Consider the following 18,199-nt stretch of genomic DNA (forward strand, 5'->3'; position numbering starts at 1 on the left):
AAGTGACTAAAATCAACGCAGTAAGTTTTTATAATGCTGGGTTTGTGCATTAATATTGAAGTGGTTTTTTTGTGAGTTGAAAGTAAAAAGGGGATCTTTTTTTATCTCTCACCTGCATACCTTATCTTCCTGATTTGTGTACAGGAAGTTAGGGACCAGGAACTCTCTTAAAGAGTAAATGAAGGTAAAGATGTATGTTGACTTCAAAATGTAGTGGTTTTGGACCAAATTTATTCTTGGGAGCTTGAAAACTTTTATGTCCATCTGAAAATCCCATTACAGGTCTCATGGCTAAAATGATGAATGTGCGTATGTACAGCAAAAACATGAATTTTACTTCATCTGTAGTGAACAGAAGAGTGAGTGTGCAATGGCTCAGGGACATCTTTACTGTGAAGAAAATATATTTAGTACTTCTAGTTTCAGAACAATTTTGCAATGCTGCTTATGTTAGTAGAGAGAGGTCTTTTGAAAATAATAATTTCCTAGGTTGCTAAAATTGTGCAACTAACGCTGAATTGAAAATTAAGGTAGTTCTGTCTTAAAAGAATAAGACACTGGAGTTCTCTTAAAGATAAATCTTATATTTAAAATATTGCTACAACTTGTAACTGTTTTCATTCTTAGCAGTAAAAGACTAAGGAACTGCATCATGATTTTGAGTCTCTTCTGAAAAGACTGCAGTTTCCTTTGCTAATTTGATGTGATTCCTTTTGAGAAATGCAAACAAAAAGATCTTGTATACATAAGCACACCCAACTGTTTGATTTGCACCTACAGCTGGAACACTGGGGAGAAGAATGTTCTGGGAACTCGTTATGCAAATGCCAGACCAAGTGTCCCACTTAATTTCAGAGTTACCATCTAGAGTATTACCACAACAAATAGCCTTTTTTAACTAGAATGAGGTTTAACCAGCTGTAAAATTGATAATCAGTCATGGTATTTCAGAAACTGCAGTGTGAGTGGTTTTTGCATTGTCTGTGCGGTAATGAAAATCAAGTTCCTAGAACGTTGAGTGTACCTGAACTGTTGTTTTTAAACTACCAAAGAGAAATTTTATACACTTAGTTCTGTTGGTTTTCTTTTCACTGAATGAGAGATGAAGTCGCATGTGGGAAAGAGGACACAAAGAAATATTGCACAGCCATGCGTTCCATGCTGGAAGGATGATCTTGATGTGGAAGGGGAAGTGGAGTAAGGTTGAGCCCTCAACCTTTATTCTATTATATCCTAAGTTTTGAAAAATTTTCCTCATAATATAGCTGTGTATGTATGTAGTTGTAATGCCACTCCCAAGATTTGTAAATTAGCTTTAAATAGATGCAGTATGACTTTAAAATGTCACTAAATGGTAAATAATTTTCTTGTTCTGTGTATTGCTAAGATTAGAAAAATTGTTTTATTCCACATAGGGCTGATACTAAGTCCTTTCAAATGTTTTCTGCAAGCTCATAGCCTGCTTTACAGCAGTGGCACTTGGGTTGGCTGTTGCCAGAGCCTCCATTTTCTCAAGTTTGAGGCAAGATACAATATACTGCTGGTTTCAGAATGTTTTTTCTTAGCATCTGTTGAAACTCTTCTCTTTTTTTCCTTGTGTATTTTTGAGTTTGATATCTGATGTCCTCTTTTGTCTAGAGCGTTTAATACTGAAGCTGAAAGAAAGTCTCTGTCTTATTTCCTTGTAATTATTTGTAGGGACTGAAGACAGTTGCCCAAAGTAATAACATGAAAGTGGATCACTAGATTGAATCAGGAGTTTGTCTAGCCTAACTACCCTTTTTGCAGCAGCAGCCAATAGCTCAGAAGTGCCCTGGGATGCAGTGCAGGAGAAGGACTATTCTGTTACATTCTCTCAGCCTGTGGAGACAAGGCAGCTCGGGGACTCTCCGAGGCAGATGTGGTGTTTATCTGTCTTGTAGCTTTTGACAGCTTTATCTCCCTCGAATCGAGTAGCCTTTATCCCAGTGTAAACTTCTTGGCAGCAGAAACATCCCATGGCAGTAAGTTCTAGCTTGACTCTATGATGTGAAAAAACCTCTTCTTTCTGTTTTGAGTCTCTTGCATACTAACTTCATTTGCCTTCCATCTTCCTATTAATGGGGATCCAGCTAGCCAGTGAGTCTGAGTCACCACATACGTAGGAGACAAGGTGCCAGTAGATTGCCTGTGATACTGTCTGATGTTGTCTCTGCTTATTTCAATTTGTGCTTATCCATCAGGCATCTCTTATCTTAGATTTGGCTGCAGTACAAAACAAAACAAAGTCATGATCTTCCACAGACAGGCCTCGGGTCTGTTATCGATGACACTGTGATAATACAATTCATGATGAAATATTGTTTCACAAAATATCCTGTCAGCTCTTCTAACAGCAGTGTCTAGCCAAATAATTTGTGGTATTTCTGGAGATGCACATGGCACCTTGTCAGTAATTGAGCTCTTATTGAAGCTATATTCAGAATTGAATAAAAATACCCATCAAAGGATAATTTAGAATGCAAAGGACCTGTGGAGGTCTTCTGGTCCAAGCTGCTGACATGCTCTTACGCAGGTTCAATTAGATGATGTTTAAGAATTAGGTTTTGAAAATATCTAAATACAGAGATGCTATGTCCTCTCTGGGTAACCTGCTTCAATGTTTGACCATGGTGGGAAAAATGTTTCCATATACGCAATTGCAGTTTCCCAGGTGGCAACTTGTATCTGTTGCCTCTTGTCATACCCCTCTGCCACAAGGTCTACTCCTGATTCAGAGCCAGCTTCTTCTTCACCAGGACTCTCAGATCCTTTTCCTCAAAGCCACTGTCTAGTCAGCAAGTGCCAGCCTCTCCTGGTGTGTGGTGGTATTCCATCCCACATGTGGGAGTCTGCGTGTGTCTTTGAACTGCATGAGGCTCTCTTGGCCCATTTTCCCAGTCTTTCCAGGTCCTTCTGCATAGCAGCTCTGCCCTCCAGTGTATCAGCCTCCGCCCCTGGTTGTTGTTATCCATGAAGTTGCTGAAGGTACACTGTATGCTAACTTTTGGGTCATTAGTAAAAACATTCAACAGTATTGGTCCCTTTATCATTCCTGGGGAATGCTAGCGGTCACCAGCTGCCAAGTGGGACTTGATAGTACTGTTCATGATGATTCTCTGAGCCTGACAGTCCAGCCAGCTTTCCACCCAACTGATCATTCACTTACCCAGCTGGCCTATAGGATTATTGTAGGAATCAGTGTTGAATACCTTGCTGAAGTCCAGATAAACAACATAAACTGCTCGGTCCTTGGGCAGTGAAACTGTCATCTCATTATGGAAGACAGGTTGATTAGGCACAATTTGCTTGTGGCCAATTAATTCATTTATCTCTTTCTTCATGTCTTTGGAAATGATGTCCAGGGACCTGAAGTTAACTGGAATTCTGGCCCATTGTTCTGCAGATCCTTCTTGTTGCCTTTGTTGAAGATGGGCATGACACTTGCCCTTTTCCAGTTAATAGGAACCTCCCCCAGTTGCTGTAATCTTTCAGAGGTGGTAGAGAGCAGCCTGGTAATGATTTGACTGGCTCCTTCACCCCCCTCAGATGGATCCTGTCAGGGTCCCTGGAGTGGAGCTGTGTATGTCCCAGGGGACACCAGCAAAAAAGGCATTGAGTGTCCCTAGGTCTTCTACCCCACCAAGAAGGTGCGCCCACATTTACTGTCTTTTGCCACTGATTTATTCATAGAAGCCTTCCTTCTTTCATACCCTTTCACTGCCAGGATCTGAACCTGTCCTTGTGTGTGGGGGTGTACATGTCTGTGTGTATATTCTGGTTTTCTAGGGACAGTGTAATTCTAAATGCTTCCCAGTTTAAGAGAAATAGGTTTAATCTCAGTCATTCAGATATTTAGCTGCTCTCTTCTGCATGACACAAGATGTTTTACAGTAACTGAAGTGACAAATACGTTTATTTTATTATGGTCTTGTATGGCATTTGAGTATCTCACAGACACTGATAAGGTGATGTTTTTCCCCACTGAAGCAAAACTAAGGTGCTGCGTATTAACAGAAGAAGTATTTATTGATTATGGTTTGTCTGTTCAAGCTGCAATAGTTCGGAATTTCTTCTTGGTTGTCTGGTATTATGTAACAGTTTATTTTTAAATACAGTTCCTTCTGATATAACTTGCAATTGGCATTAAAAACTTCTGCAAATGGACTCATAAAGCAGAGGGTATAACACCCACAGACTGGAAGGTGTGGCTAGATAAACAGATCAGAAGTCAAGACAGTTATCTTCCCCAGTTTGTGGTCAGCTGTGGTAGAAATTTTAAATTTTGTAATGAGTTCTTCTGCTAGCAACTTCTAAAACAAGGTTTTGCACTTACCTTGATGTCTTTTAAACCTTAAGTGGATTTTAGTGACTAAACGAGTAACAGTTCTTCCGTGACTAAATTAGTTCATTGATGAAGTAGTTGAAAAAATTCTTCAGAATAAATTTTCTGCTCTGTTCTATGGCCCTTTGCATCACCTCCTCTTCAAAGAGAGGTGGCCAAAGGTCTTAATAAAGCCTACCCACAACTTTGGGAAGTAGCTGTTTGCAGTGTGAAAGTCCTGACTGATCTTGTAGGTGAAATAGCTAATTTAGATTTGTGCACAGAATGAACTTGTTGCTTAGGGAGTTGAAAAATGAGTAATTACAGCAACAGGTTGCAATAGGCACTCGCTTCCTCAGGCTTTCTGAAGTGAGTCTCAAAATCTGCAGAGGAAGTTCCTGTCAGCCATGCTTCTTTGCTACTGCTTTACTTCATACATTTTTACAGTAAAGAAATTCCTTATTTAAGGACTGCCTTTATCTTCCAGTAGACCAGAAGTTTTTGGACTTGATACAAAAACTGATTTAGTGGTGCTGACTTGCATATGCTCAGGTCAAAAAGTAATTGTAGCATCAGAGAGTAATTCAGCTTTGAAGACCTCAGGAGGTCATCTAGGTTCAACCCCTGCCCAAAGCAGCTGCTTAAAGTCTGTCCCAAGTGTGAATCTGGTCTCTTTTATACAGGACGGCCAGTTATGTGGGTTTGATAGGTGGGGGAGAGTTGTTTTTTCCCTCTTCTTTTCTGTTTTTCTCTTTTGGCAGGTATTTCAGGGATAGGAAGTTTCTCTGAGTTATTTCAGACGACAAAGACAAACTTACAGTTTTTGTTCCAGAGAAAAACATAGGAGATCAAACACTTCTAGTTGGACTTGTCAGGAAATCCAGCATGTTCCTTTCCAGTCCTAGAGGCTGAGGCTAGTGACCTCTTAGGTATCACTTTGTTATTTAAGTTGGTGAAAGAACTTCAATTCTTTGATAATACCTTATCATCATGGATTTTGCATATGATGGAATTATTACTCTAGTCAATCCCTAGAAGCATATGTATTGAGTTTCAACAGAAATCATCCTGAAAAGTTCCTGTTCTGCTTTTAAGCCAATAATGTTGTATTTGTAGTCCTGACACAGGAATTGAAATTGAAGTGTTATTTCTGTTATTTTACATATTTAAACATTATATTATATTTACATATTTTAACATTTACATGTAGGCTTATTTTATGGGAAAATGCATTACCTGTTTGAGAGACAAAATTAATAGTGAATTTGACTTCAGTCTAGGGTCATCAGTGAAGTTTGCTTCTAGGATGCATGTTGGACTAGAGTAGTGTATCACAATGTATTTATTTAAAACTCCAGATGAATCTAATGTATGCCATGGGAGTTATGCTATGTGAACACACTGTTCTACTAAAAAAAAACCCTAAAAAGCATTTCTTCAAATGGATTCCATAAAAATTTTTTTTCCAAGTTTACTCTCTTTTATCAATAATGGAGAAGATCTGTATTAACTAAGATTGTGAACGGATAGAACTACTTTCAAGAATGTCAGACTTTAAAAATAAGGCGCTCATATTTCAGGAAAATAATGTATACTCACTAATTAAATAAAATGATTGTAAATAATTTCCTTTATTGTCAAATTCATTTGTGAGCCATATTTTAGGGCTGCTTATAATTTTTCTAAATTAAAAAGTAATCTCCTTACCAATCAATAATGCATATATATTATTGCAAAAATAAAAACTTGTTTTTCAGATGTTTCTACTTTTATTCAATTTATTTTAGACTGGTGATTGGTATAAATGGATATACATATTCATTTTGTTTAAATTCCATTCGTTTTCCTTCAGTGTCATTAGCTAACTACTCATGGAAAGATATTCTTAAAATAATTGTTTGGTCCATATTACTAGACAATAGACTCAAGAGTAGGTCTGGGTTGAACAAGGTCTTTTGACTCATTATTTAAAATTAATTTTTACCTCTTTTGGTTTTTTTCCATGTTTATTTAATCTTTCCTCTGATTCTTACCTGCAAGGTCCCTTTCTTCCAGCAATCATTTTTACAACTGTTAACTTTTCCAGAAGTTCTCCACAGAACATGGCCATCTGTTCATATGCGCATAGCAGCTAAGTGGTAGGACTTCACTCTGTTTTGACTATTTCTATTTGACTTGAAATGTTTCTGCTCTGGAGTATAAACAGTACCTCTTTCTGCCAGCGTATGGATCAGCACATCCTGATACCTGCTGGATTGGTCTTGATATCTTGACCTTAAAAAAAAAAAACAAAACCCTCCATCTGCAGCAATAAGTGTTCTGAGTTTCTCCATACTTCATCCAAATTCTGTACTCCAAAGTTAGATGTGATTTTAATTGCTTTGGTTTTATTCATCATTTAACTGTGAATCTGGATTCATGGAATTATGGTGGAGTCCAGCACTTAAAATTTAAGAAATACATGGTGCAGCTGATTAGAATATGCTGCTGACATCAGATTTGAAGTTAGGCAGGAGATAACATGATAGACAGGCTATTATTTATTGGGTTAGAAATGTTCTAAAGAGTGATTTTAAGCAGTTGCTGATATTTTTAGTACAGGGAGATTTTGTAATAATTTCTTCTGAATCAGTGATTAGAAAAGAACAAGTCCCTTTATTACTTCTAGTCAATCAAGCTTTTAAGGGAGTAGGATGCTAGGTGGTATCTTGATTTTCTTTTCAATCTTTGTTATTTGCAATTCCAGTTATTGTAAAACATATTGTTAGATTTTTTAAATATTTAATAAGTATCCTTTCTTAGTTATTAGATTGTGTTCTTGCATCTTATTTATCTGACTGCTAAATAGATTAGTAAAAATATATAATATAATGCATCTGTTTGCATTAAGTGAAGGAGTGTATAACAAATACATTTATCCAAAAATAAGCTCACAGTGGAATCAAGGGATAAATGACTTTGATAGCATTACGTGCAATGGCTAGCTGCTGAAATGAGTTTCACAGACTGAACTGTTTTGAAGGTGCAGAAAGATAAGTAGAATAATTTTCATGATGGAGAAGTAGTACTCTAATATGAAACAAGGATGGCCTTCTGGTCAAAATATGATTTTAAGAATAGACTTTTCAACTGTCTCCTACCTCAACCACAGATGAGCTCCCTTGGCTTTTATCTGTGTTCCTGGTATTAACTTCTGATTCCTGCAGCTGTAGCCTTTGAAAGCCCTGATTCAAAAGAGAGAAATGAATCAGAAGCTGTGTCCTGCATTTGGAATTTTATGAAACAGCAGGTAATTCCACTTTTTCAGGGTGTCAGAGAAACAATTCCAGACACAGGTTTGTTTTCTGTGCATTTGTAGATAGTCTTTTTGCAGTTCTAGTACTTGTACTATTCTGCTTGACTGCTTGGGAAATCTTTACCTGTACTGATGCACAAATGGCTTGCTGCAGGAGAGGCACAGTCAAAATTACCAGACTGCTTTTGCTCTCTTGCTAAGGAACTAAGCTTGCAAATAAGGGCCTTGGAGAATTCCAGTTAATAGGAAATTATCTCTAGTGTTATTTTGACAGGTTTGCAATGCTGGGCTGGGCTTTGCTGCACATTGATTTTTTTGTTTGGTTTTTTTTTTGAAAGCAATACAGATTCTAAAATCAAAGGTAGCTAAAGAACCTGGAAGTGTACAGTGACTTCAGATGAAATCAGATTATGCTGAACAACTGAATTTTCCATGGCTACAGTAATAACCAGCAAAACATGCAAGACCAGTTTTATTTTAAGGCTATTATTAAGAAAATAACAACAACTGATTTGGAGGAGAAAAGTGCATTTTTGTAATGGTTAAGTGTTAATACATTGTTTTATTAAAGTGAATGATAGTGTAGAGGGCAATCCCAAGCACAAATACAGGCTGGGCAATGAGTGAATTGAGAGCAGCCCTGTGGAAAAGGACTTGGGGGTGTTGGTTGACAAGAAGCTCAACATGACCCAGCAATGTGCACTTGCAGACCAGAAAGCCAACTGCATCCTGGACTGCATCAAAACAAATGCAGCCAGCAGGTTGAGGGAGGTGATTCTCCCCCTCTACTCTGCTCTTGTGAGACCCCACCTGCAGTACTGTGTTCAGCTGTGAGGCCCCCAACGCAAGAAGGACATGGACCTGCTCGAGTGAGTCCAGAGGAGGCCATGAAGATGATCAGAGACTGGAACACCTCCCTTATGAGGACAGGCTGAGAGATCAAGAGAAGGCCAGAGAGACCTTATAGTGGCCTTCCAGTACTTAAAGGGGGCCCCCAGGAAAGATGAGGAGGGACTCTTTATCAGGGAGTGTAGTGACAGGACAAGGGGTAACAGTTTTAAACTGAAAGAATGTGGATTAACATAAGATGTAAGGAAGAAATTCTTCACCATGAGGGTGGTGAGACACTGGCACAGGTTGCCCAGAGAAGTTGTGGCTGCCCCCTCCCTGGAAGTGTTCAAGGCCAGGTTGGACGGGGCTTTGAGCAACCTGGGCTAGTGGAAGGTGTCCCTGCCCATGGCAGGGGGGTTGGAACTAGATGATCTTTAAGGTCCCTTCCAATCCAAACCATTCTATGATTCTTGACAGTCTACACTAGCACAAATTGCTTATCACTTCCCTGCTTTTGTTAACCTCTGTGGTTGTTTTCCAGCTTGTCTTTTGCAGTCCTCTGTATAGGAATTCACAAAGCTGGACACAATATTCTGGCTCAGACTGGAACAATATCAGCAAATGATTTCTGATCTTTATTTACAAAAGAACATTAGTTCTCTGTGAGGGCTTATACAATGCACCTCCTGTTTATGCATCCTAAATTGGACTAGTCTGCTATAACCCTGTGTCGTCTTCTGTTATCTTCTTGTTTACTCATTATTCCCATTTAATTTATTTGAAAAGCATATGTTGGTGGGGATTTCCCTCCTCTTTTTGTGCTTATCCTTTGAATTGCATCTGATTGTATTTTTTTTCAGATTTTTTTCCTTCATTTTGAGATTCTTTTAAATGCAATAAAAGCATGTACCCAGAACTATGATCTTGGTATCATTTCCTGATTTTTATTTGTTCTTAATAGATAAGTTACTTATTCTGTTGCTTTGAGGTAATGAAAATATTCTGTAGAACTGGAACAGGGCAAACCCAGGGAAATTTTTTTTTGACACACTTCTCCAAGCCCTGATAACTACCTTTTGAACGTTTTCTCCCATGATTTCCTATACAGTATTTTTTTACTTTGCTAATGAGAATGGTGAGTCTTGTGTTTTACTCTGTGTTAAGATGCTTTGCTTTATTGACTACATCATATATATTACATGACACCATTTTATTTTTGAGAAGAATACAAAAAACCTTAAACCCTGGGTTTTACATGTTAATCTTCTAGGTGTTTACAAATTGATTAACATCATCTTCTGTCTCCCTCTCTCTGAGTATTCTCATCTATAGTTTGGAAAGCCCTTCCCCTTTTAATGGTAGTGCTTTGATTTGACCTTTTCAGTCCTGATGACCTCCCTGTTCTCCTGAGTTCACAAAGAAAATTGATTAAGACAGTCTCCTTAAATATTTTAGACTGAATTTCAGTTGATCTTGCTGTCCTCAGCGCGTTTCTTCATGTGTAGTGATTTTTTTTCAGGATTTTTTTTTGTTCTTACACCTTGTAAATATGGCCAGATATGCAACATTAAAAAGAAAAATAATTACAGAAAGCATGGAAAACTTAAGCTTTTTGTGCATTCTTTGCCCTTCTTAACAACTTAATGGACTTTTATTTTAATTGTTCTTATATAAAGTATCTTCCATTCTTTCCTCTTGTTCATTGTAAACCACAGCTCATTATACACCTTTGCCTTTCTGATCTTTATTTACATGCTTTTGCTGTTCTGTAGTATTTTTCCTTAAAGTTGTTCTGGTTGCATCTTGAACACAATTTTGTGATTATTCTCTTTTGTTAGTATTTAAGGCTGAAGCTATTTTTGGTCTATTATCATCCTGTCATTAACAATGAAACAGTTTGACAGTGTGCCTTTCAAATAGCAAGGTAAATTGTATAAAACCATTAAAATATGCATGTAGGATGTAGCACATGAGATGACAGTCCTTGAACAGAATTGCTTGTATGATGAAGAAAAATTTGCATTTATTCAATAGTAGACAACATTAAAATCGTTTCAGTCATTTAAATAATTTCAGTATTTGTTTACCTCCATATACAGAAATCAGATTGCAAGTAAAACCTGTTGTTAAGTATTTACATACTTATTTGTGGACAGCAGCTGCTTTTAGGTTTCTAAACTGAACATACTGTTAAATCTGTTAATTAATGTAGAACTACTAAAGAACTTCTAGAATAGCAGGACCTCCCAGCAGTAAATGTTGACCGCATTATCATGCCCAGAATTATTCCTTCACATACTGATTACGCTTAAGTAAGAGAAAAATGAATTACAACGTATCCTAATGATCGCTGAGTAGGATAAGCTTGGGAAAATGGTATATTTGCCTTGCATATGACCTTTCAGTTGTTTTTCGTGTTGTATGCTCTTATTGAGCTGTGAACCTTATATCCAAAGGTAGCTTCTATGGAAAGAAGTAATTGCTTAGGAAAGACCAGAATTATTTAACAGTCCATTTGACATATGGAAGGATATAGTGGAGGTTTAATCATGGTGAAGTCAATAGATGGTCAGTTCCTGTGTGCATAGATTTAGGAAGTTCTGCTTTAACAAGCATGTAGGTCAAGTTAGAAAAATGTAATCTGAAGTTACAGACTTTTCTATCCTTACTTTCCACTGCAGCATAGTTTATTAAATTTTATTTTAGGATTTGGAAGACTGGCAAAGGGGAAAGGAATAGCGTTTTGGTTTTCTTATATGTAATGGTTTAGTGAACTTCTCATAGAATCACATGGTTTTGAGTCACAAGGGACCTTGAAAGATCATCTAGTCCAACCCCTCTGCTGTGGTCAGGGACATCTTTCACTAGATCAGGCTTCTTACATTTTCCAAGTACTGCAGGATTATGAATTGTTTGTGGATACTAAGGAAGCAACTGATACCTCTTATGTTCAGTTGTCTTAGTTTTTGGTCTTGAGTTTTACTTTTTCTCATCATGAAAGTGAGGAATAAATTGAAGTAACCAGAGCTGTTGTGGCATCCTGTGGAGTTTACATGTACATATCAACATTGGACAGGTTCAAATAGCTATTTTAATTTTAGAAATTGGTATCAGCACAGCATGGTTTAGTTCAGTGAAGGCTTCAGTGGGATTGCCTAGAATTAGTGTTGAGCTGCATATTTAGAAGATACCATTATTTTTCCCTATTACTGCCCCTTTTGTCAGAGAGAAGAACATAAACATTTAGTTCCTCTATCTCCTGAATAGGAATGAAGAGGAACTCTTGCCTGCTTTTTCTTCAGGTCATTCAGGCCTGTAACAGTGCAGGCTGCTTGCTGGGAAAGCCACACTCCATGGTGTTATCAGAGGTGGTCGTTGCTGTCAGAGCAGCCAGGAACTCTTCCCCTGGTATAGGAGGGTGTTGCAAAAATACCTAGTTTGGACTTTTCTCTTGGAAAACAATCTGTGGAGAACATTTTTGCATGTTTGCTGTAAGCAGAAGGCTCTTTGCCAACAGTGCATTTGTTTGGAGACTGCTATTTTTGGCCTGTTAGTTTCTGAGCCTTTTGTAATAGCAGAAAGAGGAAGCGAACAGTGAAATCACTTTAATAACATATTTCCTGGTTGAAGTGACTTATCTGTGAGGCCTAGACAGAGGAGATGTCATTTCCTGGATTACTTCTCTTCATTTTGAACAGTCTGTTTTACTGTGTAATCTTTTGACCCAGCTTCTTAATTATAGTGCAGTTTTCGTGTTAAGTAATGTAAACTAGGCGTTTTAATGAAAATGTAAAGCTTTAAGGAAACACCTTTTGACAAAATGCTAACGTGCAAGACAAGTCTTTCATAAACGACATGTTGATATGAACTTGAGATCCCTTACCTTAAAATTATGTTAAAGAGCTTAAAATCTTGTCTTTAAAAGAGTATGATAATAAGGTTTGTTCTCAGGGATAAAAAAATTTGACACACTTTCTATTCCTCATGATGCTGATACTAATCAACTGTCTTTGACGGCAGCTGTTGCTGACTGTCCTCAAGAGTTAGGACCCTTCCAAATAGTTAAGAATAGGCAGTTGTGCTGTTCTCAGATTTCTGCTTATTAATAGCTACTTGTGAAAATTCCATGAAAATGCAGAAGAAAACTAATAAAAGTTAACTGTAAATATGGTTCTCAGTTTTTATAGCCCACAAAAAGGCTGTGGAATCAGAATGACATGGGAAGAAACAGTGACATCTGAAGTGATGATATACAGCTCAATTTAAATTGGAAGTTACGGTTGTTTTGGACCTTGTGATCCAACTTTACTAAAATGTCTGTTGCGGATGATAAATTTATTCTTTTACCTGACTTTGTGCATAAGGTATAAGTAGAGAACGCTATGAATGTTTTACTTGGTCAACCTCTAAAATATCTTTGCATGAAAAGCATTAAAATACCAGATGACCTTGCCTCTCTCCTCCACAAAAATATGAAGAACAAAAATATGTCTTATTGATTTGTGTTAGCACAGAGTGCTTTTACATCTCCTTTAAAATGTCCACCCAGTTGTTAGTGATCATTAAAATATTGTTTCAATAGCAATGAAAGAAGAATGTAAAAGGAGCAATAAGGTATTAGACTGTGAAGAGAGAAATAAAGTAAGAAGGTGCTTAGAGCTCTAAAGAACTAGTTTTTATTTTTGAATCTGTGCAGTAGAAACGAAAACTGTAATTCATCAGAAAAATTATGTTCAGGACCAATTGTGAAATTGTAATTGCATTAAGGGATTCTAAATGGTAAGAAAGACTCTTACTTTGATACTGTAAATTGATGCTGTAAACTACAGGCATATATTAATGCAGTTATATTGGAAATATATTAATGAAAGTGTAGCTTCAAGTCATAGTTGATGTTAGAGTTAGGTCTTGTGAGTAGACTACCAGCTAATAGGAATTGAGACTTCATTGTGCTGGGTAAAATCGTAAAAGATGGCCCAGCTGTTCATCAGGGCATTTAGTATGGTCCTTTTTTACATGTTGCAAGGTGAAGATCTGTATTTCTACTGACACATTGTGCTACAGAATGAGTTAACCTTGTTTGAAGGCAGTGTTTGCCAAACAGAGTTTGCTGTTACAGATGCTATTGTGTTATTTTCTAGGAAGTCACCTCAAGTCAGTACTTTCTGTTGGCATTTGTCCAGATTATTGGGCAGTTCCTGTCAAATTCATGCAGTGACTAATCCATAAGTATTTAACAACTTTATTACTTTGGTTTGGTTTTACTGTATTTTTTGTAAAAATGTCATCAAATTTAAGAATAGGTACTAAGTCTTCTGTCCTGAAAGATGAGTACAATGTCCTAGTGTGTCACTTCTTTATCCTTAATGGGTCTTGCAGGAACAGTTATGGTCAAGGCTGACATAATGATGATAAATACTGTCTTAAAGTAACTAAGATTGATAGTGTGTCTTCCTCATTGACTTCTCTTTTTGCTTATTAACACTGTTTTTATAAGGAAGTTCTAAGATGTGGTGTTTAAGACCTTCATAATACAGTTCATGTTACATAAGATTCAAGAATAAGATTCCACCTTTGCTCTGCGTGGCAGTGGAAATATTTTAGGTGTTACATCACAGGATGGTTGAGGTTGTCAAGGACCTCTTGAGATCATCTAGTCCAACTGCCCTGCTCAGTGCAGGGTCAGCCTAGAGTAGGTTGCCCAGGACTCTGTCCAGTCAGGTTTTTAATATCTCCACTGACAGAGACTCCACAGTTTCTCTGGGCAACCTGTTTCAGTGCTTGACCACCTTCACAGGAAAAAAAGTGTTATGTTCAGATCGAATTCCATGTGTTTTACCTTGTGCCCATTGTCTCATCCTGTCAGTGAGCCCTACCTTTTCTTCATTCCCTCCCATCAGGTACTTATACATATTGATGAGATCCCCTGCCCTGAGTCTTCTCCAGGCTGGAGAGTCCCAGCTCTATGAGCCTTTCCTCTTAGCAGAAATACTCCAGTGCCTTAATCTCCATGGCCATTTGCTGGACTCACTCCAGTAAATCCCTGCCTTTCTTGGTTTGGGGAGCCCAGGAGTGGACTCCAGGTGTGGCCTCACCAGTGCTGAGTAGAAGGGAAGAATTGCCTTTGTTGACCTGCTGACAGTGCTTTCCCTAATGCAGACCAGGATGGTGGTGACCTTTTTTTTGCCTGCGAGGATGCACTACTGGGTCACAGTCAGCTTGTTGTCCACCAGGACCCTTGGGTCCTTATTTGCAAAGCTGCTTTCCAGCTTGTCACACCCCAGCCTGTAGCTGATGCCTGGGGTTATTCCTCCACAGATGCAGGACTTGGCATTTCCCCTTGTTGAACTTTGTGATACTAAACAGTTCTGGCCCCAGTGGTGGGTGCTGGGGTACACTACTAGTGAATGGCCTCCAACTGGACTTTGTGCCACTGATCACAAACTTCTGGGCCTAGTCTTTCATAACAGTTTTTAATCCACTTCATTTGTTTAACCCATACTTTGTCAGCTTATCTATGACACTTCCCAAGACACTTTCATTTGTTAGGAGCTAAAAAAAAAAAAAAAAAAAAATTGCAATTAAATTTCTTAATTTTGAAAATGTGCTTAATCGTTAATGTTTTTTGTGGTGAAAAGTGACATCTCCACAGATGAGGTAGTTGTATTTGTGTGTGTGTGTATTTATGACAGCCTGGCATTCAAAATGCATTTAATAATCTTGGGCCTTTCCTTTAACTCTATCCAGGTAGATAAATTATTAGAGTGAGTATAATAATTTTAGTTATATTTGCAACAAAAGATAACTTCCCAGATATATTAAGAAAAAAATAAATATAAAATCTAGTTCTGTTGCTTGCCTGTTAATAAACTTGATGTGGTCTCTGACTTAAATCTCTGTGATGCACTGTCAAGGCTCAAAAACCTGAAGAATCGGTCTTGGGATTTTGTTCTTAGAGCAATGAACAAAGCTGCCAGTTCAGACAGAACACGGGAGATGCTGAGTATGAATGGAGTCTCTGGCTCTTCTTAGTATCTGAAACTACTTTTTATTTTTAATTGTCCCTGTGTAACTGGAAAGGACTTTGGGTTTTGAAGAGTAATTTTTTACGTTTTACTAGGTTGCTGAAAAGTGGAAATGAGTTAAGTCTTGTAACAGGCGCTTAAAATACTATTTTTAGTTTAGATTTTGATGATCTCATCCCTTGCCATTTTAAGAGGTCTCAATTGTTTTCTATGGAGGCATTGATAATTGGTAGCAGAACGGCATGTAGAGTTCTGGCTTGTCTTCTGTTGAGTCACTTAGAAAAAGTAATCTAGTCTTTTGAGCTTGAATTATGTGGTGAATTGTCTTCCTAAGTTTGGGTCATGTCTTGCTTCCAAGAAGAAAAATGTGCAGTTAGTTTTTGAATATCCAGAATAAGGTAAGGTAGAGAGACTGTGATCAAAGCAATAAATAATATGGATAATACAAACATAAAGTTTTTGAATACGGAGGAAAAGTGTAATGTAAGTAAGCAAAACAGATTGACCAAACTGAGTATCTTAAATCAGTGTTTAATAAGTAAGATTGCTTACTGGTTAAGAGTAACACTACTATTGTAGTTTAAGTCCCAGTGCCACTAATCAGTGGTAATGTATCTGTACTGTTTATAGACCAACTTGGAGCCAGTCAGTGTGTGTTAGCTCCTTTGCTGGTTTGTAAACATACTTGAGAGCTTGTTTGATTTGCCTACTAGGAATGTAATGCATGCTTGAATACTATATAATCAGTCTCAGTGTAGTAGTTTTAAGAAAGCTGTTAATTAAGATTTTGGAACTCACTTAACTTTTTTTTTTTTTTTTTTTTCCCCCAGGATGGCTTGAATTCTTTGGTCCTTGATCTGGATTATCCAGCGCTGAGGAAGAACAAGAACATTGATAATTTCTTAAATAGATGTAAGTTGCAAGTTGCCCTTAAACAATGACATTGTTGTGATGTCAGTCATAGGAAACTGAGTGGTTAGAAATGCATTGCTCATTTTCATTTCACTGATTTTTTGTAACTCTGAGCTTCCATATTCAGAAGGCTTTAGAGGACCAGAGAAGTTTCATTTTGGGGAGTCATTGTATTGTTGAAAATATGTTGGAAAATACCAGATGTAAATTGTAATTTTTCCAACGGTAGCTGGAAAAATCCTTTTATGTTATTTTTTTATCTTAAGTATGTGCAGCAACATAATTTGTAAAGCATATCCCAGTTGCTATTCTTTAGGAATTAATTACTCAAAATGTCAACATTGTATACACAGTCTTATTTAACCTAACAGAGAAGCCTGCTGTTGATTTTTAAAACTGAATTATTATACCTTAATATCTGTTGGTGCATTTTTGAACCTTTGTGTAAATGTTTGTGATTCTCCCCAAATTAATTTTAGACAGGATCTTGGAGTTTATGGAATGTATGAAAATGGAAGACTGTTACATCAGAGTAGCTGTATATAAACAACTTTTTTTTTCTTGTAAAAATAGTGGATTATTTGCTCTAAAATGTAAGTTGCAGTGAATAAGCCTTCCTGGAACAACTATGCTTTGTAGTAAGCTTATTTTGAGATGTATTTTTTTAAAAAAAAACATTTTCTATTGCATATGTTGAGCTTACTGCAGATGTGGTCTTATTAGCAACTCCTCTTTTGATTCTTTACTGGTAAGAGCTACATGTGTCTGCTCTCCGTTGCTCTGGGACTCTTTAATATCTACTCATGCTCCTCAGTTAAATGGTGGCTGGTGTACAGTCATCTGTGGTGAGTTCTTATGTTTGGAATTCAGTGCCTCTCTGTGAGGTTTAGCAGAGCCCCATAGCTGCACATACAGCCTTACAGTTGGCAGTGAAGTCTCATTTGGAGAAGTCACTGAAAACAGAATAAAAAAGAAACAGCAGATTAAGAAGGAGAAGCATATCTTGGGATTTTTTTGTAGTTTGAGTTCAGAGGAATTCATCTGTGCTTTGTATGTGTGATGGGAGGGAAAAGCCCTATCTACAGCAAATATGAAAGTGACATAAATGACAGTATCAGTAACTTTTATGAGCTGTTCAGATTCCCCTTTACATTACAATACTATTTTTGCAGTAAGACAAAATTAGAAACCTTTTTGTAATCAGAAGAGCAATATCTTCTGGCTATTAAAAATAGCAACTATGGGAAAACAATTTAACCTTGGGAACAGGTTTGGTGGTTGTGGTTTGGTGGTTTGTTTTTTTTTTTTCCTGCAGCCCCTGAACATTCTTGCTGTCTTCCCTCTTCCAAAGGCTGTTGCTTGTTCTCCTACTCTAGGTTCTTTCCCATTGTTATAGTAAATATCAAGCGTCTAATGCGGCCTGCAGGCTACCAGCAATGGCAGAAACCTAAAAATATCCTTTCATCACAATTTTATTATTGCCTTTTTTTAAAAATCTGCTGACAGTTTATAATTGAAATAGCAAGGTATTAGTTAAAGAAAATTCTGAGATGAGTTTCAAAAAAATTCACAGTAGTTAAGAGTTTTGAGGGGTGCACTTTATCCTTACCTGCTGGACTTCAAAAAAGCATGTAAGAGCTGGCTGTTTTGGCTCACACATTGTAAGGCCATGCATCTCTTAAGAATCACCCATGTAACTTCTCTCCTGCTTCCATACTGCTTGGGAGAGAATGAAAAATAGTGCTGCGTATCTTCTGTGATTTATGCTTTTTTAAAAAAAGTGTTTCTGAAATG

General features: G+C 37.3%; 1 protein-coding gene across 3 annotated transcripts in view; it reads left to right on the forward strand.

Moving 5' to 3' along the window:
• The window catches only part of ROCK2 (Rho associated coiled-coil containing protein kinase 2), a 101,148-nt gene that overhangs the window by 26,995 nt on the left and 55,954 nt on the right, over window positions 1–18,199 (forward strand). For all 3 annotated transcript variants that reach the window (XR_012628006.1, XM_074861553.1, XM_074861552.1), the window contains exon 2: window positions 16,324–16,405. Coding sequence is in view for 2 of the 3 variants with exons in the window: in XM_074861553.1 (XP_074717654.1) it covers window positions 16,324–16,405 (82 nt within the window). In the remaining variant the exon portion in view is untranslated. The remainder of the gene's footprint in view (window positions 1–16,323; window positions 16,406–18,199) is intronic.

Source organism: Strix uralensis, chromosome 3 (genome assembly GCF_047716275.1).
Source record: "Strix uralensis isolate ZFMK-TIS-50842 chromosome 3, bStrUra1, whole genome shotgun sequence".
In the NCBI taxonomy this organism is placed as follows: Eukaryota; Metazoa; Chordata; class Aves; order Strigiformes; family Strigidae; genus Strix; species Strix uralensis.